At 41.0% G+C, this 27,584-nt stretch overlaps 2 protein-coding genes across 5 annotated transcripts in view; one reads left to right on the top strand and one right to left on the bottom strand.

Annotated features, from left to right (window-relative positions):
- Rundc3b (RUN domain containing 3B) overlaps window positions 1-5,450 on the bottom strand; it is a 136,904-nt gene extending 131,454 nt beyond the window's left edge. Inside the window, exon 1 of one of the 2 annotated variants that reach the window (XM_006236003.5) lies at window positions 4,905-5,450. In XM_006236003.5, coding sequence (XP_006236065.1) covers window positions 4,905-5,014 — 110 coding nt within the window. In that variant the 5' untranslated portion in view covers window positions 5,015-5,450. The remainder of the gene's footprint in view (window positions 1-4,904) is intronic. The other variant, NM_001047116.2, reaches the window with a different exon arrangement.
- Abcb1a (ATP binding cassette subfamily B member 1A) overlaps window positions 1-27,584 on the top strand; it is a 176,054-nt gene that overhangs the window by 65,506 nt on the left and 82,964 nt on the right. The window contains exons 3-4 of one of the 3 annotated variants that reach the window (XM_006235994.5): window positions 25,237-25,381; window positions 25,816-25,886. In XM_006235994.5, coding sequence (XP_006236056.1) covers window positions 25,822-25,886 — 65 coding nt within the window. In that variant the 5' untranslated portion in view covers window positions 25,237-25,381; window positions 25,816-25,821. Of the gene's footprint in view, window positions 1-25,236; window positions 25,382-25,815; window positions 25,887-26,764; window positions 26,787-27,584 lie in introns of those variants that run through there. The other 2 variants (NM_133401.2, XM_063285445.1) reach the window with 2 other exon arrangements.

The following is a 27,584-nucleotide window of genomic DNA, read 5'->3' as shown; positions in this document are numbered from 1 at the left end:
GATTATTTGGGAGATCAAGCAGATTTGTTAAGCTGGTTAGTAGAAATCATGAAGGAAATCTATAGACTGCTTTATAATTAAGGAATTCTCTACACTGTACAGTGGGAAAAGTCAACAAATGGAGAAACAATAATACAATGGGCAGTATGTTTATGCTAAGTATACTTTTTAAAATGCATATTTTAAGTTCCATACAATTTCACTAGCTCAGGAGATACCTCAGTCAGTAAAGTGCTTTATTTGCAAGCATGAAGACCTGCATTTAATCTCTGGAATTATATTAAAAACAAACAAACAAACAAACAAACAAACAAACAAACTCTCAGGCATGATGCAGTGTCCTTGTAATCCCAGGACTGGGCAGAGGAGGCAGTTACTAATCAGTCAGTCTACCTCACATGGTAACTTCCAGGCCATTGATAGTCCCCCTTACACAGAACCAGGGTAGACAATGCCTGAGGAATGACACCTGAGGTTGACCTCAGACCTTCATATGCACCCGAATGCACAAAACATGTACATACTTCCACAAACATATACATGCACAAAATTATACTTAAAATATTAAGGTACAGTGGAACTGAACGAATTACCACAATGTTCAACATATGTTTTAAAAAAACTGGCTACAGATTTAACTGATCACCTACCTAAGACAAAGATAAGGTTGTAAGTTCCATATTCATATGCCCAATAATGTAAATAAACTAACTAGAATTAGGCAAATGTCGACATTGAAATAAGTCCTCACAGAAGTCTTTGTAAAATAAGGTATCTTTACAGTATACATTGCTCCTGACAATAGCACCAAAAAGACCCTTTAGATTGCTTCCTATCTTAGCTCTCAATGAAGGAAGATATATAACTGGATAAGTGTAACTGGAAATATTAGAGTATGGAGTAATTCGCTCTGCATCTGCAGGAGCTCTATGATGTTACGAATTGACCCGAAAATGTTGATCAATGTTCTACTACATATAACAAGATTAGAATAGTTTTCATATTCATCATATCAAGGTATGGCTACTCTTATAAGACACACTCTAGCACGTAGTAACAAAGAATAAGTTACTGTGTTTAAAGGATATTACCACCAGTATAGTCTGTAACTCCTCACATACATACATTTGAGTTATAACCAAGTTCAACCAAAGCAAGACTCTTCCCCCTGAGTATTCAATATCTAAAATGCTGAGACCACTAAAGCTCTCTCAGTTAACCTGTGCCTCTGGGCACAGATTTATTTATCTCCTTCCCCAGTTCACAACAGCTATAGTTAGCAAGCCACGATGTGAAGTCTGGAAGCACACCTTCAAGAGACAAGAGCTAAGTCAGCAAGAAGAAACAGCAGCAAAAACAAAAACTCTAAACACAAGTCTTATGGGGCCATTTAGCTAAACATACTAGGGTACCTCAAGAGTCTCCAAGGACAGCCACTGCACAGTGCACATATTCATAGACACAGACACAGAAGGCACTCGTCCATAGTTACTGCATTGTGCTATCTGTATGCTCTCTAAAGGTGGAGAAATGTGCAACCTCTTTTTTTTTGTTAAGTAATTTATCTAAAATTACTGCATGCTGCTTATTGTGTTAAATGTGAGCATTTAAATTATGGTCTTCATTAGACAGAAGATTGTATTCCATAGTAAGTGCTGACTGAGACAGTATATCGGATGGAAGAACTTTAAGCTCAGTAGATATTAGTTACGTATAAAATATGAGCTCTTTATTCCTTGACCACACTAAAGAAATGAGGAGCTGTTCTAACTTGCAATAATACTAGCGTTATGAAATTCTATCTTGACCTATAAAACATGTTTCATGTTATTAAAGTATTCTAAGTGTAAAATCACCATTTGTCTCTATCCTGCTTAACCTATTGTGCATTTCTTACACCATCCTTGTCTTTTTTAATCCACAAGCCAGGAAAATTCATTTCACATAAGAAGTTCCTTTAAACTACTACGGTCTTAGTTAGAGTTTCTACTGCTGCAATGAAACACCCTGACCAAAAACCAAGATGGAGAGGAAAGGGCTTATTTGGCTTACACTTCCACATCAGTGTTTATCAGCAAAGGAAGTCTTGACAGGAACTCAAAACAGGGCAGGAACCTGGAGGCAGGAGCTGAAGCAGAGGTCCTGGAGGGGTGCTGCTTACTGACTTGCTCCTCATGGCTTGCTTTCTTATAGAACCCAGAAGCACCAGCTCAGAAATGGTTTCATCCATAAAGGGGGCAGTGTCCTTCATCAATCACTGATTAAGAAAATACCTACAGCTGGATCTTACAGAGGTATTTTCTCAACTGAGGATCTCACCTCTCTGATGACTCTAGCTTGTGTCAAGCCGACCTAAAAGTTTGGCAAAAGTTGTTTTAAAATATATATATAATTGTTAAACATGAATATTTTAGTATTTTATATAATATAATAAACTGAAAAAAATCAATTAGATTTTAATTGTATTAGCCAATAGAACTAAGGCCAAAAAAATACATCGGCTTAAAAAGACATCAGCTTGAGCTGTAGAGATGGCTCAGTGATTAAGAGCACTGGCTGCTCTTCTGGAGGACTCCTGTTTGATTCCAGAACCCACGTGACAGCTCACAACTATTTGTAACTCGAGTTCCAGGGCATTTGACAGCTCTTCTGGTCTGGCCTCAGAGAGCAATGTATACACACAGAGGACAGACATACATGAATGCAAACCACACATACACAAAATAAAAATCTTTGAAAAAATGCATAAGCTTAAAAACAACACAAAAAATAATTAACGTCTGAATTTATGTGGATGAAAAATGCAGGTTAAAAAAGCCCAAGGGCAGGCCTAATATAAAGCACATGGCTCCAGAGGCAGAGACAGGAAGATGTCAGTGAATTTGAGGCCAGCTTAATCTACATAGCAAGTTTCATGCCAGTTAAAGTTACACAACAAGGCCATGTACCAGAAAAGAGGGAGGTGAGAAACATGGGAAATATACCTTAATTTTTCAAATTCTAAATAATGAAAAATATATACACAAAATGGAGTAAGTTCACAATAAATGTTTTCTGCAACAAACTAAAATAATTCACACACACGCACACACACACAATCATAATGAGTCCAAATTCAATTTAGTTCTTTTCCTGACTATCCTACATAACCAAGCAGCCTAATTCCAAAATTCAAAACAGTAACAATATTGTACTTGATTATGTCATTGAATCTACAGAATTGTATAGCTTTATGATATAGCACTGAACCTAAACTGAAACTATATCTAACATTTTAAAGGGGGTAGAAAAATAGCTTACTGTGTAAGTATAAGAAATTATATGTAGTAGTTGGAAGTTGGTTTTGTTTGTTCTAGTTTTATAAATTTCCGTTTTTCCAAGACATCAATAGAGAATCACGAACTGGGGCCACAATTCAAATGTTTGTTTAAAGAAAAATGCATGAGCCTCGCCTAGCTGCAATAAATATGTTCCTACTGTTATCACCATGCTCGTATTTGGAAACATTAAAAACCAAGTATGATCACATGATGCTTGATGGCTATTATTCGTTTTAAGTCCATCACTCGAAATCCCTAGCAATCTGGCCCAACATTATTGTGCATCCGACAAAACAATGAAGAGAATAAGGAAGTGGTATTAAGACAATGGTTAAAGACAACGTGCATTATGAGCTCGGTTACATTTCCACCAGATCAGCTTCTTCCAACTTCAATGTCAAACCACAGGGAAGTTTGAGTCTGCAGAAGCTCTGATGAGCATAATGACTCAAGAAGCACCGTTTAGGCTGAAACCTGCTTTGAAATCAATTTCGTTTAAAAAATCATTTTAATATCTTTCAATGATGTGACTATCCGACTAGCTTATTTTTCTATGTATCTAACTTAAAAATTTGCCTCATTTTAAAACAATACAATAAAGCCCGTTTGTCCCCAAAAGCTTGTATTCTACACAGCACAAATAATATATTCCATCTTATTTTGACCACTTACAATGCAAACTGTGAGCGAAGGTCTTCCTGAGACACATGGATACTCATTAGAATCCAACTTTTTAAAAGTTGCTTAAATATCGAATGTAACCTACTACAGATATCTGCAATCTGCTTAAGATGCCAGCCACGATTTTACACAAGGGAAAAAAAAATTAAATAGACATAAACCAGAGAGGCAGGAAAGGTTTCATCATTTACCTGATAATTGGAGATTATCACTGGTTGATGATTAACCAGTATGATTGAACAAAATCATTTTCACAGAGCTTATTGGCTCTGAGTGGTTACTAAGAAATGGACGCCTAGAATTTTATAAGGCTTAAAAGAAAATGTATCAGCGTGTTCAAAAATCAGCTTTTTCTGAATTCTTGATTTATATAGATAGTGACTATTTATTTCTCTATTTCCCGGAGGAAGGGATACGTTTACAACCAGGAAGCATTTAAATAAAGGCACATCTCCCAATAAAGGACTGGCTGGAGGAGTAGGAGTCTTCCATAATCCCGCAAGCAAGCAGTTCTAGCACAGTAGTTGACAAGACTTAACTAGCTAATACAGATTCGGGCCGAGTGAAAGGCGTGACAAGATACACGCCAACAAGAGAAAACAACAGACCGCCCTGGGATGTGGGAGCATCTTAGTAACTACTACAGCTGGATGCTGCTCTTCCTCCGCCCTCTTCTACTCAGACACTAGCTGACCGCTTCAGAACAGATCCTCCCCGACTCCGCCCCGGCCCTCGCGGGGCAGCCTCCAACCGAGGACGCCCAGACCCGAGGGCTGGACCACCGCCTCGCGGGGAGAAGCTACCGCCCCTCTGCAGGGCCCCGCTCGTCCGCGGACACGCGCGGCGCGGCCCGCAGCGCCGAGCCCCAGCACCTCCCTCAGCCCGGCGCCGGCAGCCCCGCACCTGCACACGGTGATCAGGTTCCTCCTCTCCACCGCAGCGTTGCGGGCGCTCAGGCTCTTCTTGCCGCCGCCGCGGCTCCCGCTCAGGCCCCCCAGGCTCCGGGAGGCCATGGCGGGCTCACCTCCGCGCCCCCTTTGTCTCCAGCGGTCCCGCAAGCCTAGCACACCTGTGACCTGCGGCCTTCTCTCAGGATGGCAGCCCGCGGGGCGGGAGAGGGGCGAGGAAGGAGCCGCGGAGCAGGCAGGGTGTGTGGAAGGCAGTGGAGCACCCGCGCCCGCCACCCTGGTGCCACGCGCGCGTGCACACACGCTCACACACAAGCTCACTCACACACACACGCTCACTCACACGCACGCACGAGCCACCTCCGCCCTCGCTCGCTGGCTCGCGCGCCGCGCGCGCCGCCGCCGCCGCCGCCGCCGTCCACGAGAGAAGCGCGGGCGGGCTCCAAGTCGGGAGCTGCGCTGCTTCCCTAGGGGCGCCGCAGTAGCAGTGCGCGGGCGAGCCTGTCAGCCCCGCAGGCCTAACCGCACGTCATTCTTCTAGAAGGGAGGGGGCCGCTGAGGTGAAGCCCCCACGCCAGTCTCATGCAGCCCCGCCCCCTGCACCTATGGGAACAAAGCCGCTCCAGAGAGAACCAATGGTGAGAGGCGGGGGCGGAACCCTCCCCAGGAGCCTTTAAAAGGGCTCACTTAAACCCCGCCCTGGCGCGTGGGCCTCTGTCAGAATGAGGGCTGGTCTCGTGCGGCTTCTTGGTGCGCGCGGCGAGGCAGGGTGGCTTGGAAAACCGGCTTTAATGTGCCTAATCCGCAGCGACTCTGGTCCGCAGCCACCCTGACAAGGCTAAGTCTCAAATGTTCATGACAGATTCCTTGTTCTGGAGCTTCAGTAGCCTCAGCAGGAGAATGCCTCAGTTGGGGGATAGGGGATGGGGTTATCTAGAACAGAAGAGTACCTTTTGGACCTCTTTGAGCCTGACAAACAACGACACAATTGCATCAGGGAATGTGCCCGTGACATTTCTCTTCACGTGAATCTGGTTAGAATTCTTGATGTTCCTCGCCTCATCTTCCCACCGGTCTTCTCCAGAACAGCCTAAAACTCAATTGATCATAGAAAAATGAGTGTTGTGTGGATGTCCAGCCTAGTGTTCTGTGCAGTGAGATCTGAACTGAGTTGCAGCTCATGAGCCGTGGGGAGGTCTGACCAAGTGCAGAGGGAAATCCTACCTTGGAGGCCTGATAAGTAGCTTGGAAGGACCTCTTTGCAGAGTCTCCACTTCCTCTGGCCTGATCTCCTGGCTTGAGGCCCTGACCTCTGGCATTCACCTCAGACTACTGTTCATCTGCCTTTAAACCAGTATATCCAGACTTCAGGGTTTTGGGGGTTTGTTTGTTTGTTTGTTTTTTAATTTTGAAAATCTAAAATCATCAGGACAAAGTCTCACCTCTTTAAACTATTAAAAAATAATTAAAAACAGAACATACATTGGAGATTACTTTTCTAAGTCCGAGATTATAAGTGTCTAAGGAAATGCATAGAAAACCATTAATTATTAAGAAAATTTCTAGAGCAAGGACAGTAGCATACGTTTGCAATTCCAGAATTCTGATGACTTAGGTAGAAGGAATACCTTGCTTTATTAATTATGTTTGTGTTGTTGTGACTAAAATGGGTTAATGCTTCAGAAGTTTCATGGCATGGAAGGCTAGAGGAGAGCATTGAAGATGACATCAAATCTGAGGGGATGTGGAGTGATGGGAAATCCATCAGGGATCTTTCAATGGAGTTCAAATAGGTCCTACTGTCCAAAGTTTCTACAACCCTTCCAATATAAAGCTACCAGGTGGGGACAAACATTTGAGACCCCATGCCTGTGAGGAACATTTCAGGTGCAAATCGAAAACTATGTTATATAGGAAAACCCTGTCTCAAAGAGATATAGGAAGTAAAAAGATGTCTGAAGTCAAATCGTAGGCAACCTTGTTTGATAGATTTGGAAGGGAAGCATATAAAGTGTTAGGCAAATAGGTGGAACTAGAAAATATCATCCTGAGTGAGGTAACTCAATCACAAAAGAACACACATGGGATGCACTCACTGATAAGTAGATATTAGCCCGAAAGCTTGGAATAACCAAGATACAATTCACAGATTACAAGAAAAAGGAAGACCAAAGTGTGAATGCTTCAGCCCTTCTTAGAAGGGGGAACAAAAATATTAATAGGAGGAAAGATGGAGACAAAGTTTGGAGTAGAGACTGAAGTCCAGAGACTGTCCCCACCTAGGGATCCAGCCCATACACATACAGCCAGCAAACCCAGATAAAATTGCTGATGCCAAGAACTGCATGGCGACAGGATCCTGATATAGCTGTCTCCTGAGAGGCTCTGCCAGAGCCTGACAAACACAGAGGTGGATGCTCAGTGCCAACCATTAGACTGAGCATGGGGTTCCCAATGGAGGAATTAGAGAAAGGACTGAAGGAGCTGAAGGGGTTTGCAACCCTATAAGAACAGTCATTCCAACCAACCAGAGCTCCCAGAGCTCCCAGGGACTAAACCTCCATCCCAAGAGAACACAGGGATGGACCTAGGGCTTCCAGCTGCCTGTGTAGCAGAGGATGCCTTGTTAGGCATCGATGGGAGGAGATGGCCTTGTGTAGGGGACTGTCAGGGTGGGAAGGTGGGAGGGAGTGTGTGGGTGGATGAGGGAGCACCATCATAGAAGCAGGGGGAGGGGGGATTGGATAGGGGGTTTCTGGAAGGGAAACTGGGAAATGGGATAACATTTAAAATGTTTTTTAAAAAGTTGAACATTAGTAGTCATTTTAACACACAAAAAAAGTGAGATTGGCTTTCTGGCATCAAGTGCTCTTTCATGTTATTTGTACTATAATTCTTGAACTTCTGACTGAAAACAGTAAAAAATTACCTTAAGTTATCAGGCTACAGTGTTAATTTTCGTTGCTTTTAGTATCATTCACCTGACACGATACTTGCTTAACTATCTTTTACCACAAGAATTCATTTACCTTTCCCTGGACCGTTCTCATTAAACTGCCACTTGGGGGCCTCATTTGATAAGATTTCCCCCCCTCACTTGCCCTGATGTCGAGTGTTTTCCAGATTTACTAATCTGGAAACAAGAAATGAAAACTCAGTTAAAATCGGTTATAATAAAAATTAAAAATCAGTAACATTTAGTATACAGTATACTTCTACTATAGAACTTCAATGAGTTTTCACACTATTTTTAAAATTCTTTCAGTAAATATTTCAGTTCATTATTCGAGCATTCGCACAGTATTTAAATACATTAAAAGATCCACTAGAGGAGCTGGCAAGAAAACTCCCTCAGTAAAATGTTTGAAAAGACTTGAGTTCAACCCCAGAACGCATTCTTAAAACTCCATTTAATGGCATGCTTGTAAGATCAACACTTGAGAGTTGGGGCCAGATCCCTTCCTGGGGCTCATTGGCCAGCCAACCTAGGTTGATTGGCAAAATGTAGAGTGAGGAAAGACCTCTATTGAAAAACAAAAACTAAAGAGCTTCTGAGGAACTACGGATGTCTAGGAGCCCAAAGTTGGACCTCAGACCTCCAAATGCATGAGCACACACATACACATCCATACACATACACACTAAAAATAAGATACACTGTGCAAACACAGATACTAAATCCGTAGGGATCCTATGACGCTAATGCTTACACCATTCTCATGTACCATTATTCCCAATAATCTCCTCCTGTTCTAAAGAAGTAAAATTGCAACACATAAAAAAATCCTCAAGTACAAAATTCTGTAGGTCACAGATTAGCACAAACAACACATTTATGTTTCAATCTTAGAACCAAATTTTACCTATTAATCCTATAAAAAATACTAGCAAACCTGTCTTAGTTAGGGGTTTTATTGCTGTGAAGAGACACTGTGACCATGGCAACTCTTACAATGGGAAACATTTAATTGGGGCTGGCCTACAGTCCAAAAGTTTAGTCCATTATCACCATGGGAACTATACAGCACACAGGCAGATGTGGTGCTGGAGAGGTAGTTGGGAGTTTTACAACTGGGTCAACAGGTAGCAGGTAAAGAACCGTAAGCCACAAGGCCTGGTTTGAGATTTTCGAGACCTCAAAGCCTGCCCCAGTAACCCACTCCTGCAACAAAGCCATATCTACTCTAGCAAGGCCACCCCTTCTAGCGGTGCCACTCTCTATGAGCCCATGGAGGCCATTTTCTTTAAAATCACTACAAAAACTAATAATGACATTTTTTAAATGAGATTTTTCTCTTCAAAATGGTGATTTAATTGTAATGAGACATTGTTACCTTAAAATAATTTTTAAGAAAATTCTTGTGAGATCTATAAAATCAAGAAAATAAAATTTTATTTCAGCAATTATTTACTATATATTAGCACATTTGGTATATACAAGCTTAACTGTATAAGTATGATCGTAACAATTCTGTCTTGAAATCCCCAAGCTAATTTAATCATATAAATGTGCATATGAATATTTATAAATACATGTACACATACACACACACGTATTTCTACATGAGCTTATATCTACCAAAATCTCTGACTGGTATTCAAAACTTGACTGACTGCATCATTTTACTTAGCCATTTAACCAAGTGTATTTACCTCAGTCAATAACTGAATCAAAGTAAAGGAAACCTGGGCTGATGTGGACAGCGGTGTAACTCCCAGTGCAGAGTGCCTGCCCACAATGACTTGACAGTTCTCTGGTGCAGAACTTCGTTAGAGACTTTCACTAGTGACCAGAGGGGCCATTTTGTTGTTTAGTTTTGTTCTGTTGCTGTTTGGCTCTGTGGATAGACACTATTTCTTACCTCACAGCCTGAGCCGTTTCCTGATAACAGGCTGTTAAGAGTGTGCAGTCCTGTAGTAAGCCAAATTGTGATTAAAACCTCTGCTGCTCTATCAGTTTTAGGCCATTAGGTCATGTGCCTTTCCTGAGTGTTTTCTAACTCAGAACAACTGAAGTTACTGGAAAATTCTCCCTTTGTGTGAGATACTTCACTTGGCACTTATCAAAGCTTTAGAATCCTGGGCCATTATTTTTGATTAAAAACGCATAGTAAGTTTCAGAAAATACAGTGATTTCCTATATAACTGGGGTTTGTTTGTTTTGCTAGCTAGGGTGTCTCTACATTGCTAATTCCGGTGTTCAAGAGATCCTCGTGTGTCAGACTCTCCAATGGTTGAAACTCTATGATCTGTGCCTGTGTCTAAAGGAATGTCTGGGTGCAAATTACCCTGCTTATGGTGGAGTTTTACTTGAGTGACCAATAGCAAACATGTAAGGCCTTGAGCCATTTAAAGATACCACAAAGCCAGCAGATCTCCATTAACTTCTTTTATTAATTACCTTAGTTAAGGTTTCTATTGCTGTGATGAAACACCCAGGTCCAGACCAACTTGGAGAAAAAAGGGTTTATTTGGCTTACATATCCCAGGTCACAGTCCATTAGGGAGGCTAAGGCATGAACTTAGGGCAGAAACCTGGAGGAAGGAATTGAAACAGGTAAATGGAGAAGTCCTGCTTACTGGCTTACTCAGCCTGCTTTCTTAAATAGTTTAGCACCATCTGCCCAATGCATGCCAGAAACCCAACCTTGGAAGCAACGGGAGAGACAGACAGATGCCAGAGGTTCTAGCTAGTCAGTGAGTTTAGCCAAGATAGCTATCTGTAGGTTTAGTAAGAGATCCTGTCTCAAAAACAAGATGAACAATCCAGGAAAGGCATCCTGACATCAACCTCTGGCCCCCATGTGTGCCCATGGGTGAGTGCACTCATCACACAAATACATACATACAAACGCACGCACGCACACACACACACACACACACACAGAGAGAGAGAGAGAGAGAGACAGAGAGAGAGAGATGCTGCTCTCTTCAAAACTTGATACATTATTACTGTGCAATGGCGAACATGCTAATTTACTAGTTCAGAGTATTCATTTGCTAGTTAATTTACTACGAACATAGTTATTAAGAAAGTCACACATGGGGATAATTGTTAGGCTCTCCCTCTTCCGTTTAAAAGGTACGGTTAGTTTTGCCTTATTCCCTCGGTTGCCATCCCCACAGTCTGGACAGTTTTATAGATCTTCTCCTTCTATAGTTTATATTCAGAAATCGTTTTTCAGTGTAGAATTAATTATATCCTGTCAAGTTTCCAAACTGGAGAATCCAGCACGACCTCTTTGCTCGTGTGCTTTATTGTGTTTAATTAGTAGGCTATTTAAACAACTATTACACAAATTTGTAGCTTGTGTTTGAGAGCATGTTAGGCCAAATACAGTTTAGTGGTAAGATTGTGTAATTCTGCTGTGCCCAAAGCTGTGTTTTCTCTCTCCTCCAGAGTTAAAGTCAAAGTCCTTGCAATGACGGACCATCCCTTCTCCCATATCCCTGCTCCTGCTCTTTCTTTCTCCTTTGTCACTCTGCTCCATCCACTCTGGCTTTCCACTCATCCTTGAATATAACTCAGATGCTGTTACCTCAGGGATGTCTAGTCTAGATACCAAAGGATTCATTCTTTTATTTCCAGAAGGTCACTTACTCTGGTACACACACTTTAAATTGCAAACATCTTTCCTCTTTGTTTTAAAATTAAAATATAATTACATCATTTCCTCCTTTCCTTTCCTCCCTCCAACTCTTCCCCCTTGCTCTCTCTCAAATTCATGGCCTCAATTCATTCATTCATTCATTCATTCTCTCTCTCTCTCTCTCTCTCTCTCTCTCTCTCTCTCTGTGTGTAAAATGTAGTGTACAGTGTGTACTGTGTAGTGTGTATTCCTAAGTATATGTACTGAATAGTTTTATGTGTCAATTTGATACAAGCTGGAGTTATTGCAGAGAAAGGGGCCTCCCTTGAGGCAATGCCTCCATGAGATCCAGCTGTAAGGCATTTTCTCAATTAGTGATCAAGGTCGGAGGGCCCATTGTGGGTGGTGCCATTGCTGGGTTGATGGTTTTGGGTTCTATAAGAAGCAAGCCAGTAACATCCCTCAATGACCTCTGCATCAGCTCCTGTTTCCTGACCTACTTGAATTCCAGTCCTGACTTCCTTTGGTGAGGAACAGCAATGTGGAAATGTTAGCTAAATAAATCCTTTCTTCCCTGTGATGGTTTGTTTATACTAGGTCCAAAGAGTGACACTATTAGAAGGTGTACCCCTGTGTAGAGTAGGTGTGGCCTTGTTGGAGTAGGTGTGTCACTGTGCATGTGGGCCTTAAGACCCTCATTCTAGGGGCCTGGAAGCCAGTATTCTGCTAGTGGAGAAAGATGTAGAACTCTCAGCTCCACCTGCACCATGCCTGCCTGGATGTTGTTATGTTCCTGCCTTTATGATAATGAACTGAACCTCTGAACTTGTAAGCCAGCCTCAATTGAATGTCTTTTTAAGAGTAGCCTTGGTCATGGTGTCTGTTCACAGCAGTAAAACACTCCCAACTTGCTTCTTGGTCATGATACTTATGCAGGAATAGAGACCCTAAGACAGTACATAAGTGCAACTTGTTCAATTTTTAGAATGCTACTTATATGTATATGATTTCAGGACTGAGCACTTGATGTTGGATAACCAGTTGGACCTCTTCCCTGGGGAAGCGTATTTCTCCTAGTCTTAGCATTCTTTAGTTGCCTCTGTCTCTTTGTATAGGGTTAAGGCCCCTTCCATGTTTGCATGTCGATGGGCATTATCCTTGTTTAGGCAACCACGTTGATGATATTTCATGGGTGTAGTTTCCTTGACGTTTCTAGGAGACTCAATTCCACAGCAAACTTACTGCTCTTCTAGCCTATACAATCTTTCTACCCCGTCTTCAGCTATGATCCCCAAGCCTTAGTATAGATTTATCACTGGGGGTTGGACATCACACAGTCACTTGTTCTTGGCACTTTGATCAGTTGTGATTTTCTATAATGGTCTCAGTATGTTGTAAAAAAGATGTCTCCTTGATGAGCGGGGAGACGTATCTGTGGGTCTGACAATAAATAGTTAGGATGTACTGGTTTAGTAACTTGGTACTTATAGGCTCTTCTCCAAGACCCTTGACTGCAATAGCCTTGGGTAGTTGACTAGGTTTCCAGTACAAGGCGTATTACCTTTTCCTGTTGAGCAGGCTGATTAGAAAGCTACTGGTTACTCCCAGGTCTATGTCCACTGTTGCACCCTTAGGTTACTGTGCTGTGTTGGTCATTGTTGTAGTTCATGGGCATCATAGCTAGGTAGGACTATTGATTGCTGCCCCCTATATACCATGAAAGTTAATCCTCAGAAAGAATGCTTTCAGGTCAGATCCAGTTCAGGTCCACAGGGTGGGTCATATGTCCAAAGTACATGGCATCTTCAGAAATAGGGGCTTATTTTCAATCTTGACAGGTAGCTAAGGCAACAACAATAGTCTATAATGTTTAGGGAATCTCTTAGACAATCCTGAGCTTCAAAAGGAAGCTTAGGTGTTTGGTTTTAGGGCTTTATTATGTAGTTTAATACTCTTGGGGGAAATGTTCTCAGCCCCAATATCTATCACCTTGCATAAAAAGTAATTAAAAAATGGGTCTTTAAGTGTGAAACATGAAACTACCAGAAGAAAATATAGGCATTACCATGTTGGAAGTATATGTACTCCAATGTAAGAATGGAATGGGTGTAGAAAAGGACTTTCTTTTCTTTTTTCTTTTTTCTTTTTTTAAATTTTCCTTTTTTTTCTTTTACTGGATATTATTTTATTTACATTTCAAATGTTATTCCCTTTCCCAGTTTCCCATCCATAAGCTCCCTATCCCCTCTTCCCTTCTATAAGGGTGTTCCCCTCCCCATTCAGCCCCCTTAGCCCCCCCCTGACATTCCCCTACACTGGAGGTCCAACCTTGGCAGGACCAAGGGCTTCTCCTTCCATTGGTGCCCAACAAGGCCATCCTCTGCTACATATGCAGTTGGAGCCATGAGTCTGTCTATGTGTACTTTCTGGGTAGTGGTTTAGTTCCTGGGAGTTCTGGTTGGTTGGCATTTTTGTTCTTATGGGGTTGCAAGCCCCTTCAGCTCCTTCAATCCAGAAAAGGGCTTTCTAATGAAAATGGGAGGAGCTAGAAGAGATTATATTGAATGAGGTAACCCAGATCCAGAAAGACCATTGCTTGGTCTCTTATCTGCAGTTCTTACATGTGCTCCCAGAACTGATTCAGGAGGAGAAACAGGAGAATGAGAAATGCTCCGGACCCAGTTAAAAGAAGAAAGGACATGCATCATCTCTTCACAAACACTAAATGGGAAGAAGGGCATTGTTGGTTTTTGATAGATAGGTACCACAGGAGGTTCTTTTTCAAGGGCTCCTTAAGAAGAATGTTCACCCTTGAACATAAGAAAAATACCACTTCAAGCAAAGAGTACAGCCGACATTAACAGAGAAGCACAGAGGATATTAGAGCTGCAGTTAGACAAATAACACTGGGTCACTTGCTTTTTGTCTCCGGTATACGGGAAATGACAGTTTTAGTTTGGTTATTTTAAAACCTTAATGTTTTAAAGAAGGGAGGGCTGTTTGCAGGATGCAGCAAGACACTAAACCACATGGTGGCCTCTCTGTCCTTCCTTTAAGCTCTCTGGGATGGCTTACTAAGCAAGGAAGGGTTTGCAAAAGAGCCGTGATCAGTTCATATAGAGATTGGCCTACATGCTATTTTCTCCTTTTTCTTTTCCCTGGCTAATGGAAACCAAACTTCAGGAGTCATTGTGTATCGCGCAAAAGAGTTCAGAGTACCATTTAGGTTCGTAGGTGTCACTGGAACTTTTCATGGCTAGATTTATCTATCTAGTAATGTAAGAAAGGCTTAATTTTGAACAAGAAAGGAACTGAAATAACAAGCATGGTGTCCAATAAAGTAGATTGTTCTAGAAAACTTTCTATGTATACTTACTTAATTACTTATATAATTACTCCCATGCCTGTTACCCTTTAGCCAACTAGACATACTGCACACCTTAATTCAGCCAGTGTTTATAAGGTCCTGTACTGTGTGCACAGACTTTTGAGGATTATAAAACTGGACTGAGTTATAGTGTGACAGATAAGAAACAAATAAAAACAAAAAGACAAAGAGCTGAGTCATAACACATCTTAGTTTGTTTTATGTTAGATTGCAACATTCTGTTTACTCAACAAACACCTTGACTATCTTTAGTCTTATATTTTGTGATACAAGGTCACTTATGGACTTTGAAATGCCATAAACTAAGAAATGTTGTAACTGTGAAATAAGTGATACTGTGAAATAAGTATCACTCTTTATTTTTCATTTCTTAAGTTTTTGGTTTAGGGCAGAAATCTAGCTTCATAATGTAAAAGTATTTAGAACTGTTTGGTAAAAATCAAAAGACAATGAAAAGAAAAGATAATTAAATATTATCATGAACCTCAGGAAAAACTGTATAGAAATGAAAATTTCATAGGGTCTTAGAAAAGTAGGAACCTTTCTCCGTTGGCAATTTCTTTTTTGTAAACTCTGGGTTTACCAAGGAAAATTAGACTTTATATCTGAATCAAGAAGTTTTTTATGATAATAAGGTCCCTACAATTCAATCAAGCCGTTTCTGGAAGATAAGCTGCAAAAGAGTCAAAATAAAAGATAAATCATTATATATATATATATATATATATATATATATATATATAACATCTATCTATCTATCTATATATGTATATATATACATATATATATATATATATCAATATATATATATAATCACTGAGCATTGATTCCACTGATAAAAATTGCCCTTTACTCTGAAGAGCTAAGGTAAAGTTTGCCTAGTGAACCAGATACTGTAGTGTCTTTGAATTAGTTGATTTTTAAACCTATATGTGATAGATCAGAACGAAATACTCCAGAACATCTTAAGGAATACAATCTCCAGGAGTCAACATACAGGATCAGTATATGTTAAAATAGTTTTTTTTTTAAATCTAACAGAGGTCTAAGACAAACATATTCTAAACTGAACCACCTCAAAAACTTAGCTGTTTTTCTGTTTTTATTATATTCTGGGGACTCATTCATGTGAGATGGGCCCTTACCTAAAGTATCTTAAATCTCATGATAGCAAGTGATTGCCCGCGATGGTAGTTTATGTATATCTGTAAGTCTTGGTAAGTCTATAGGTAGACATTCTACTGAGCTAGACTACTTCGCAATCACGAATCAGCACATAAGACATTCTCTTGGTTTATATTTCACAGAACATCAAGGAATATATGACACTGTACAGCACTGACACTGAGACTAAGGTCCATGCCCTTACTCCCAGACTGCTAGTAATTATACAGTCCTTTTAGAGATGATGACAACATCTTTCTGAGTTTAATTACCAATCTTACCATGCCCCAAGGCCACCTGTAGTTGAGTGAGTAATCTGGTAACTGACTCAGAAACCCGATGATCAAACCATTTTATTATACAATAGTTTATTAATTATGGCAGGCCAATTTTACTTTTGAGAATAGCTAATGCTTGGTCAGGATGGTTTGAAGTTTTCATGATACTGAATAGCTTTCTTGGAGTGTTAATGAAGAAAATTTGAAGTCTTTACAACAAAAAGTATTACATTTCAAGCCGCAATATTGTCTAAGGGCTTTATTGCTGCGAAGAGACACCATAATCATGACAACTCTTTATGAAGGAAAACATTTAATTGGAATTGGGTTACAGTTCAGAGGTTTAGTCATTATCGTTATGGTAGGAAGTATGCTGGAAAGCAGGCAGACTTGGTGCTGGAGAAGGAGATGAGAACCCTCTGCGTCAGCAGCAGAAAGAGCCACTAGGCCTAGCTTGAGCTTCTGAAACCTCAAAGCCCACCCCTCAGTGACACACTTCCTCCAGGAAGACCACATCTACTCCAACAAGGCCATACCTCCAATAAAGCCACTTCTTATGAGTCAGTGGGGGACATTTTCATCCAAACCACCATAAATATTGATACATTTAAATTTATTCTAAATGATTCGAGGAAAATGTCAAAAGTAGAAATTCAGGCTCTAGATGGTTCTGCACTTAAATACTATGTTTCAAATCTCTCTCTCTCTCCCTCCCTCCCTCTCTCTCTCTCTCTCTCTCTCTCTCTCTCTCTCTCTCTCTCAAGTGTGTGCATGTGTGTACAAGAGTGCATGTGTTGAATAACAAGTAAGGTAAGAATGATGGTGTTAGGAGAGAAGATAGCAAGAACACAACGCACAGCAAAACTTCCATGATTTAGCTAAATATTAGTGTGTATTTGTCTTGAAAGAAGAAGGTGAGAAACAGACTAAAGTGAGAGAGTCAAGAGCAGGAGGATCATATAGGGCTTTGCAATTTAACCTGAGAACAAGAAGCCATAGCTCAAGAAGCGTGATATGGTATTGTGTGTATAACTTCCACTATTGTGAAGAGAAAGAATTAGAAGACTATAGGGGATGTAAGGAGAGTGGTATTGTAATTTTCCCATTTTAAGACTGATTTTCACTGTGTAGGTCAGACTGAACTAGAAATGTAGATCTTCCTGCCTTTACTTCCTACATACTGGAATATAGGTATGACTCACCAATGCTAACTATGATAGTCTTAAAGTAGCCCAAAAAAGCATGTTGGTTATAATGGTTTAGACAAGATTATGGCCATTATTTTAAAAGATCGTGGATTCTAATTGAATGTACAGAATGTAAAAGAAAAGAGGAGTTAAGGATCCTGATAGCAGGCAGATGATGCTGTCATGTGTTTATAGGTACATGCTAAAAGAGAAGCATGGTTTGGGACAGAATCAAGGGTTCTCTTTGGGAAGGTTCAATGTGCATTCCATTGTCCCACCCCAGCAGCAATTTCCACAGTATGACTTTGTTCAGGGAGAGGTGTGCAACACATACATGAAGACATGTGTGCAAGTGGAATTCATACATGTGTAGAATCCAGAGGTCAGGGGGCACATGTATGTGCGTGCATGTAAAACACAGAGATCGGTGTTGGATGTTTTTCTACATTGCTCTCTAGCTTATTTATAGAGACAAAGTGTTTCACAGAACCTGAAGCAAGCTGAGTCAGCCAGACTAGTGGGCCACCAAGCCCCAGGAAGTTCTCTTATCTTTGCTTTCCCAGTCCAGGAATGTTAGGTGTGCACGCTACACTCAGCTTTCTTACACGAGTGTTGGGGACCAAGCTCAGGTCCTCATGCTTGCGCAGCAAGCACTCCTGACTGGGGCATTCTTCTAGACATATATATCATGACTTCTACATTATATTGCTTTAAACAACAATGGGGTTGATGGAAGAGGAAGAAAAGTTGACTATAGAATAAAATTTGTCTTTGCCGTGTTATGAGATGGGAATGATGGAGGATATTTGATCACATTGGGAATCCTGAGACTGTGTTATTTACTGAAAAACCCTGTTTCTAGTTGTGGTGTGTCTCAGCCCTTAACACACACTTTAACACCCTCCCCCCCCCCGGCCAGAATACAGACACACTCTTAGTACAAACCTTTAATCTCAGACAATGTGGGTAAAGTTAGTTGTAGAAGGAAGCACCCAAGTTTGAAAGTGATGTCTAATTGAGTGGCAGACAAGGTGACAAATCAGAGAAAGATTTGGCAGAAGAGGATATGCCCAGTTCTTAGGAGATGTGAGAGGAAAGGGAAGCTACTTGTGGGACAGTCCAGAGAAAGGAGGAGACAATTTTGCCAGGACAGTTATCAAGAGACAGATTAAAGAGAGAACAAGCTAGACACAGGTAAAGACAAAATGAGCCACAGAATGAGAAGGAACCAGAAGATTAGAATACATTGCCAGAGCTAATATGAGATCAAGCAGACCAAGTCAGGAGAAACCAAGAGAAGCCAGATTGGATCAGTCAGCCTGGAAAGAAGTTTGAGCCAGAGCAGCTGAATTGAATCAGCCAGCCAGAGTTCAGGGAGAGTAAGAAGGGGTGAGCTTATTCTGCAGTAAGTCTCAATGGCTGAAAACATTCTAGGCCTAGATTAGATTCTACGGAGGCTAGAAGCTTCCAGGACAAGGCCTACGTTTCAGACACAGGCAGTAAGCCTCCAAGACAGCAATTACAACAGGAGATAAAAGATACCTTTATGTGGCTGTAAGGACAACATGCCAAATTTGATGAGAACTATTTGATTGTATACTATATGGTGGTCAAGTAAAATAAAAAGGACGAAGTTTAGTGTGACATTAGAATGTCAACTGTAAAATTAAGCTTCTTCCTACATAAACACTGTAGCTTGACAAGTGGTGAGTAGGACTACAATCACAACAAAGTTGTAGCACACTGCGCCAAACAATAGAGACCTCACATCCAAATATTTGGCAGAATTATGGCGTTTCCCTCTTGGAAAGATAAGCATCACAATTTATCCATGACTTCAAAAAAGCCACAGGACAAATGAAAGGTTTAATCATTTATTTTCGAGTAGTGGCTAACATCATCCTATATTTCCTATGTTAATATTATTTTATCTTAGAGATAACATCTCTTGATTGTCTGGAGTTTGAATCCTAGGTACATAGGGGACAGACACTAGAAAGGCAAACAGATTGTCAGCCTTATGGTGACTCTTCTTGTACTAACATCCTTTCTAGGGGATCCTGAGGCGTGGCAAGGCAGATGGGCTGGCCTGTTTGGTCAATGGCAAAAGTAAAATCAAGACGAGAGAAACTGGATGTGGAAAGGAAACAGCTGCAGAATGGAGCTGCCCTGTCCCTCCAACACCTACCCCACATTTGCCAGGTTCACATCTGCCCATTAGAACATCAAGCGCTAAGACAAACCCTAGGTCGTTGATAATATAGCCATTTTTGTATCAGGCTGGGTAGCATTGGTTCTTCAACATTTCAGAGACTTAGCTCAGCAGAGACTTAGCAGAACTGTGTAAGGACTCTATGGGTTTCTTTTTCCCCAAGCCCAAGCATCTAGAAACACTTGTATGTGAGAAACATCTAGTAGAACCCAAGCTAAACAAAGTTAAGGTTCAGTTTTGAAGATTTCCAAAATCTTACCTGCACCCCTCAAAACTGCCCACAGCTCTTTCCTATTTTGATTAAGTGCTACTTCCTCAACCTGACCACACTATTTAAATTTGTCATCTTTATCTACCTTCAGCTGCCAGCCCTCTTCCCCTCGCTTGTCCCCAGAGCACTTTCCACCTTTGAACACACTGAATAACTTATTAAACTTCAGTCTCGCTGCCTAGACGCACGAGCTGATATATCCAAGCAGTTTTTGTTTGTATCTTGTTATACATGCTGTGCACTCTAGGCTGGTACATAAAACCTAGGAGATACTCAGTTATTAACATTATTGAATGAATAAGTGAAGTCCTCCTATACACTTTTAAAAAGAAGCATTTACTAACAAGTTTCTGTTGTAAAATGAGCCACAACCAACAATGAATCCATATCTTAGAACAACTTTCACTTACGGAAGTTATGTTTTAAATAGACATATCATCCAAATAATACCAAAAAAAAGTGGAAAATAAGCAAATGAACCCACACTAGCTTACTGAACTGATTTCACCTCGCTCTCAAGAGAAAGTTCATCTGAGATTAGGCAAGTTCAAAGTCTACGAGCCATAAAGCAATTGAAAAAAGCTAAACAGGAAATGATGCTTTTTATGAGCCTTGTCAAGAGTAAAAAAGTAACTCTCAAAGATAATGTTATATTTATATCAGGAGTTTCTTAGTGCTGATGTCTGAGGGTAAAAGGTTTGCCTATAAACTAAGATAAAAAAGAAAGAGACACATGCTAGGATTGCTACAACTTTAATATCTAAGGAAAGATGCTTTAGGAGTCCCCTGAGGATAAATTTGCTAAGGGTGTTAAGAAAACTGTATTACTTATTTATCATGATTTTTGTGACATGGTCCTTCTATGTATCCAGAGCAGCTTTGAGCTGTTGTTTTGTCGTTGTTTTGTTTGTTTTTTGTTTGTGTGTGTGTGTGTGTGTGTGACAGAGAGAGAGAGAGAGAGAGAGAGAGAGAGAGAGAGAGAGATGGAGAGAGAGATGGAGAGAGAGAGATGGAGAGAGAGAGATGGAGAGAGAGAGAGAGAGAGAGAGAGAGAGAGAGAGAGAGAGAGAGAGATTCTTTGTGTAGCTCTGGTTGATTTGGAATACACTCTGTAGCTCAGGATGGCCTCAGACTCAAAGGTTTGCATGCCCCTGACTTCTGAGTGCTGGGATTTAAGGCATCCACCACCACTAACCAGCTGACTTGGAATTCTTAGATCTTGAATTTACCTCCTAAATATTACAACTGTGCACAACCCAGCTCATATCTCATTTTAAATTGAAACACTTAAATTACACACTAGTATCACTATTACATTAATAGTGGTACCAACACAAATAACCTACTCGAGAATTTAACCATTCAGGTACTAAACAACTGCTTTTCCATTCAATGAGTTATATTACAAAAGGTGAATTTGAGTTTCAAGAAAAATAACGTTTCCAGTGTTGGATAACCATAGTTACCCAGTCTCTTGACAGTTGCCCGAACTATCGAAACTAAGGTGCAAGGATCAATGGAATCAATGAGTTTGAGACACTGAAAGACCAAAGACCCTTGAATTTAGGACATCATATTTACTTTCAGTGTCCTTCAGGGCCCCTTGCAAGCATTCCAACGTTATGCTTGAGTCTTTACGTTTCATTTGTCTTGGTGTCCACTGGTCATCTTTCTTAGGGAACGTACACAATCACACACTTTATACTGGTCATTTTCTAAAACGTGCCCTACTTGTTCCTCAGAGACATAGATCATCTTATTGTCTTGTTAAACAATGTTGAAGTCTATGCTTTGAGAGGGTGAGTAACTCGTCAAGAGGTATCCAGCAATAAATAATGAGACTGGATTAGACCTCCCTTACCCCACATTCTCATCTCCCCCAACCCCTACTGCAAAAAAAAAGTAAGAAAAAGCCTTACTCCTTTATTCTTTCTTCTTCTTGTCAGTCACTTGGAAGAAGACAGTGCCTCCCTGTATGTGTGTGTGTGTGGGGGGGGAGGGTAGAGGGGGTGGGTGACACTAATGGAGTTTAAAAGAGAGTAGTAGAGGGTCTTGGAGGAGATGCTTGGGGTTGGAAGAATCCCCAGAGCTTCCTAAGGATGGTGCAATGGTGCAGGCAGGTGGTGACCTACTAGTTCAACTTCAGTATAATACCCTTAGCACATGGTATTTCTAATAAGAAGATATGAGGCACAGATAATAAAACAAAAACCATTCTCATATAAAATACTAGTAAGTATCAAATTAAAAGTAAAAGTAAAATTATCAAATTTGAAGTAGGTAAAGTGATTTCTACCCAGAGCATGTTAATAAAGCACTTAATTTTAAATTAAGCTCTTTAATTGTTATCACAATTTTACCTGAGCTATGATTGTTGAATTATAGGCTAAATGATAGATAATTTCTTTAGAAATTACCAAGTTTAAAAGTTTAGGTTTCTTTAACTAAAAAAAAATTACATTTATTTGTGTGTGTGAATTCATATAAAGGTCAGAGGACAACATGGGAGAGTCTCTTCTATCGTGCATGTTCTGGGAAATCAACTTACATTGTCAGCCTTGATGGAAAGTATCTTTATCCACTGAGAAATGTTGCCAACCCAAGTTAGGAGTTTTCTAACGTAGAATTTTAAAAAGCAATCGGATGGTGTAATCTAACTTGAGTTTGGTATAGTCATTCAATGTCCTTGCCGTATGTACCTCACACATAAAATTCAGTTATGCATAAGTGGGTGGGTGCTGTAATATTGTGGCTTTTTTATTGTCACACAAGTGAATCATTTGTTTTGCAGTGATCCTGTTATGGTCTTTCTTAGCCTCAAGTCAAATAAGTTCATCAAGGTGTACCTCTTTCAGGCTAGATTATGTTTGGATTTGCAGTAGATAAATAGGAGTGTTAGAAGGAGAGAAAGTTCTTATAGGAACCAAAGAAAGATGAATTCACAAGAAGGTCACAAGAAGAAAAGCTGGAATAATTAGAAATCTTAGGAGAAAGCATGTTAGTTTTACATCCCTGTGACAAAATATCTCAGAGAAACAAAACCAAAGAAGAAGAAGTTTACTTTGATTTGTGATTACAGAAATGTCAGGTCCATAGGCTGGGGGGAGGTAGATCATCATAGCTGGGATCAGGTGGCAGAGAATGGTATGTAAACACACCATGGCAGTTAAGAATTGAGAGGCAGTGGAGGGAGACCAGGACAAGATATAATTTCTTAGGACAGACCCCCTAAAGACCTCCCTTGATCTAAGTCCAACCTTCTAAAATTAAGTTAAATTCTAATAGCCCACCACAGTAGAATTCTTCAGTGGGCCCATCCGCTGATTGGGTTAGAGCCCAATGACCCAACCACATTCCCTGAATCCTACCGCTTTGGGTCTAGGTCTTCAGAACGAAGAGATTTACATATAGAAAAGCAGAGTGCCCACAGCAACAACACACAGCACCTGAGAGATACAGTGAATTAGTTGAAATAAATTGAGCCTGGACGTTTGGGGGAGATGGTTTAAAGAAATGAGGTTGAAAGTCAGTAGAAAGAAATACTATGTTACCATCCTTAAAACCTAGTAAATTATTAGATGTAAAATATTAGACTTAATATAGTTCTTGGTGGTGGTGGGGCCCATGGTAGCTTTCCTAAAGTTGAATCCTAAGGAGAAGTTTCATGAGACTGGAAAGGGTAGGGAGTAATGTACGATAGCCATGTTCTACAGTGCATTCCAATATGGAAATACATATTGAGTCGCTCCTCATCAACCCATCCCCCACTCCTTCTCCCTCCCCCCAAAAGGAAGGCAAGAACAAAAGAGGGATAGTGCCGAAGAAGTCCTGGGTCTCATACTTACCAGCTGTGTGGCATTTGACACACAGTGTAGACCTGTTTCCTCTGCTGGGAACTAAGAAAAACAAAAACAGTAGCAACTTCAGCTGTTCCCGTGGGGATTAAATGAGTTTATCCTTCTGAAGTGTGTGGTGGGGTTTCTTATATAGTGCTTAATGTTATTTAGCGTTGTTCCTTCAAGTGCCTACAGAACCAAATATAGGTGAGATGGGATCTCTAGAGTTGGAAGAGTACAGAAACAGCAGAAGCATAAACGCGACTAGAAATGCTTAAGATGACACATGTATGCCCCCAATAGACCACAGGTGCCATACATGAGAACAGCCAATCAGAAAAAGAGACCCCCCCAAAAAAACCCCACTAATGACCTATTAGAAAGTCTGTAACAGTAGTAAGGTTTTTTTTTTAAAGTCAATTACATGTCCCCTCCTAAAAGAGTCAAAACAAGGACATTTTTGAGTAAAAAGTAGAAAAAAATATGACTTTGAAATCTATCAAGTATCTTTTTCCTTGATAATTGCAACAAGTCCAGAGGCATAGATGTAAGTCGGATACTGCAAATCAGAGGTCACAAAACAGCTATGCTGTACAAAAGAATGAAAACACTTGGAGGAGTTAAAACCGATCTTTGAATCTGACCTGGAAAGACTGCAGTTACTTCTGGTCGGTTTGAAGAAAGTCTCAGGAAGAGTATAAAATGTAAACACAGAAAGCGACTGCAGTAATGTGTTGAAAGTTATGTTTTTAATAATCCCAATTGAACTGTAAGAATTTCAAATGCCTTGAAAGAATTTGGATATTGGTTTGATAGCTAAAAGTTCAAAATATTACATATTTTTAAATACCATTTTTACACTGAAATGCCCCATTCGTATACTGGAAATTGTCCTCTTTCTATATATGTTTGTGTTTTTTAATAAAAGGTAAGCCAGTATACCCGAGGAACTGGTGCTTCAAAGAAGGGAAATTTACTGACAGGCAGGGTCTGTACCCATTGTTTAATTGGCTATTAGATGTTATGCAAAGAATGCGTGTTTTAACTTGGCCATACGCAGAGGATCAAGTGCCGTTCTACAAATGCACAACTCTATACACACACACACACACACACACACACACACACACACACACACAAGTGTGGCGGTGTAGAGATGCGACTCTTGCAAGTGTGTCTCTGATGACTCGGGGATGTGAGTTTGTCTAATTGACCTTTGCGAGGTGAAGCCAGGCTGCACACATTTCTTCTACAAATCCAACCTGTTTCGCAATTTCTCCAGCATAATACTTGAGTCAGGCTGGGCTGGGAGCTGGTTAACCTCCTGGTCAAACTCACTGCCTGGGCGGGACTGCGCCTGGGCGTAGGTTGAGCTCACTAAGTTTCCTCTCCTGTCATCAGAAAGCCCAGGCACAGTCGAACAGCGGTTTCCAGAAGCTGCTGATCCCATCTTGCAAGGCTCAGCTCAACTCAGAGCCGCTGCTTCTTCCAAAGTGTACATCTTGGCGGACCTTACGGAGGAAATCGGAAAGTAGAGACACGTGAGGTAGGCATTTCCTAGGAAGGGTCGGGTGCTCCGGATGCCTGAGCCTGGTCCAGGTGGCAGGGTCCTCTTGGGGACCGAGTGGCGACAGCCACAAGTCACTCCAGGAGCTCCCGCAGCAGCCTCCAGGCTGGTGTTTACAGCGCCAGTCCTGCGCTGTGCATCCTGCTGCCCAGCTCACAGCCGCGGGCGGTGGAGGAGCGCACCGGCGGAGGGGACCCAGCAGGGTGGGGTGGCTGGATCCAGAGCAGAGCACCAGGTCTATGCGGGTGACACATTTCCTCGGGATTCCCCGGGAGAGTTACTTCCAGACCCGGCCGCTGGAGCATCAGGGCGGGGCCCCTCATCACCACTGGGCTCCTTGGGGCAGTGAGCTCTGCCTAGGCTCTGGTCCCCGCGGCCATGTGTTTGGCTGATGAACTGTGGTTTATCCCCAGGTCGTGATGGAGCTCGAAGAAGACCTTAACGGAAGAGCAGACAAGAACTTCTCAAAGATGGGCAAAAAGAGGTAGCCAGATTGTTTCACTTTCGTACTTTACATAGCTTGTACATTTGGGCAATTAGTTTGTAGCCTCTAGCACTGTACTAAATGATTAGTGGGTGTTATTTCAGTCTTCAGAAATGTAAACCAGCCTCTGCTTGGAGCAGTCCTTAAGATGTGTGTGACAGAAGGAGGCTCCTGTTCAGCCTGTACACCTGCCGTTGCTCACTCACATCCCTTTAGTTTTATGACCCCAGCTTTATGAGCGCTGTCGTTCACTCACTCACGCACCTGAGCCATATGCTGCTTGGGCTCTCGCTGTGGTCTATTATCTTGCTTCCAATAGAGCAACTCTATAGATATCACGTTTGTGGCAGAAGAAAAAGAGACCCAAATTGCATTTTGTTTAGCTCTCAATGACTATTTCTATATAAAAAGGTTGTATTACCACAGAAAGAAGCCACATCTTGTTTCCAAATCTCTACAAATGCTGATTACGTGATTAGAACCTCAATGGTGGGGAGAGGTAAGAGAGTTCAAAGGAGCCTGCTTAAAAATTATCATAGGCAATCTTCAGCCCCCATAATGCCCTTATTGTTAGCCTACCTCTATGTCTGACCTAACATTCCGGTGACTCTTTTAAGTCTTTGAGGCAGTATTAAGCAAAGAGATCACAAGCTTCTTTTATCCCACAAGTTAGGAATGTCACCAGATAGTGTCTGCGACTGAAAGCAGAGGTAACTTGCCTCATCGATGAACCCACCCAACATTTCAAAGTGTCCTTACTTATGACGTTAGAATTCATTTCAGCCCACTAGAAGGGAGAGTAGAAATACGCACTCCAAGAAACAGATCTGGTTTCTTTTTTTTTTTTGGTTCTTTTTTTTCCGGAGCTGGGGACCGAATCCAGGGCCTTGCGCTTCCTAGGTAAGCACAGATCTGGTTTCTAAATACCGTTGCTTGCCCCACACTCTCATCTGTGTTCAGTTCGAAGTACATACAACCATGGGACACCTTTGCCAGTGTCACAACACCGTGCCAGAAAAGCCAGTGTCTCAACAAATGGTGAATTTCTAGATTAAGAGATGGTAAAGAACGTAGTCCATAGATAATATTATGTGAGCTCTGACTCAGAGTTCGGCAAAGAAAAAAAAAAGGCAACAACAACAAAAATGACAGAAAGCACACTTGGAAACTCCATGGGATGGATTTTAAATTATCTCAACATTGAGGTTACATTTCCTAGATATGATAATGAGAGTTTATGAATACATGGTATTTCCAGCTTAATAGTTTGCAGAGTCTTAACAATTGATAACATACACTGTTTGCATGGGTAAATATTGTCAGGTGTCATAATTTATGTACCTCGGCGAATTATGTACTAACCTTTACATTTTCCTGTTATTTCACATTTCAGTAATAAAAACTTTATATAATAGTGGAGGGAAGGTAGCCTAATTTTGCCTTTAAAGAATAGTTGAAAGAACTGTGTCCATCACAAACACTTGGACATTTGAGTGTATGTGAGGCTATGTGGAAGGAAATGGTAGTGTCTAGTCCTGAACAGATCTTCATTTGGGTACCAATGCCATCTTCCCTGCAGAATTTAATTCAGAAAGATTTTTTTTTCCCGTAAGAACTGCTCATCATCACTGATTTTAGGCGTTTTCAATACTTGTGTTTTCTAACATAAGGATCATGAAGAAGCATTTAGTTTAGTTG

This window comes from Rattus norvegicus, chromosome 4 (assembly GCF_036323735.1).
Source record: "Rattus norvegicus strain BN/NHsdMcwi chromosome 4, GRCr8, whole genome shotgun sequence".
NCBI classification, from domain to species: domain Eukaryota; kingdom Metazoa; phylum Chordata; class Mammalia; order Rodentia; family Muridae; genus Rattus; species Rattus norvegicus.
Note: the sequence above shows the minus strand (reverse complement) of the source record. Positions and strands in the feature narration are given on the sequence as shown.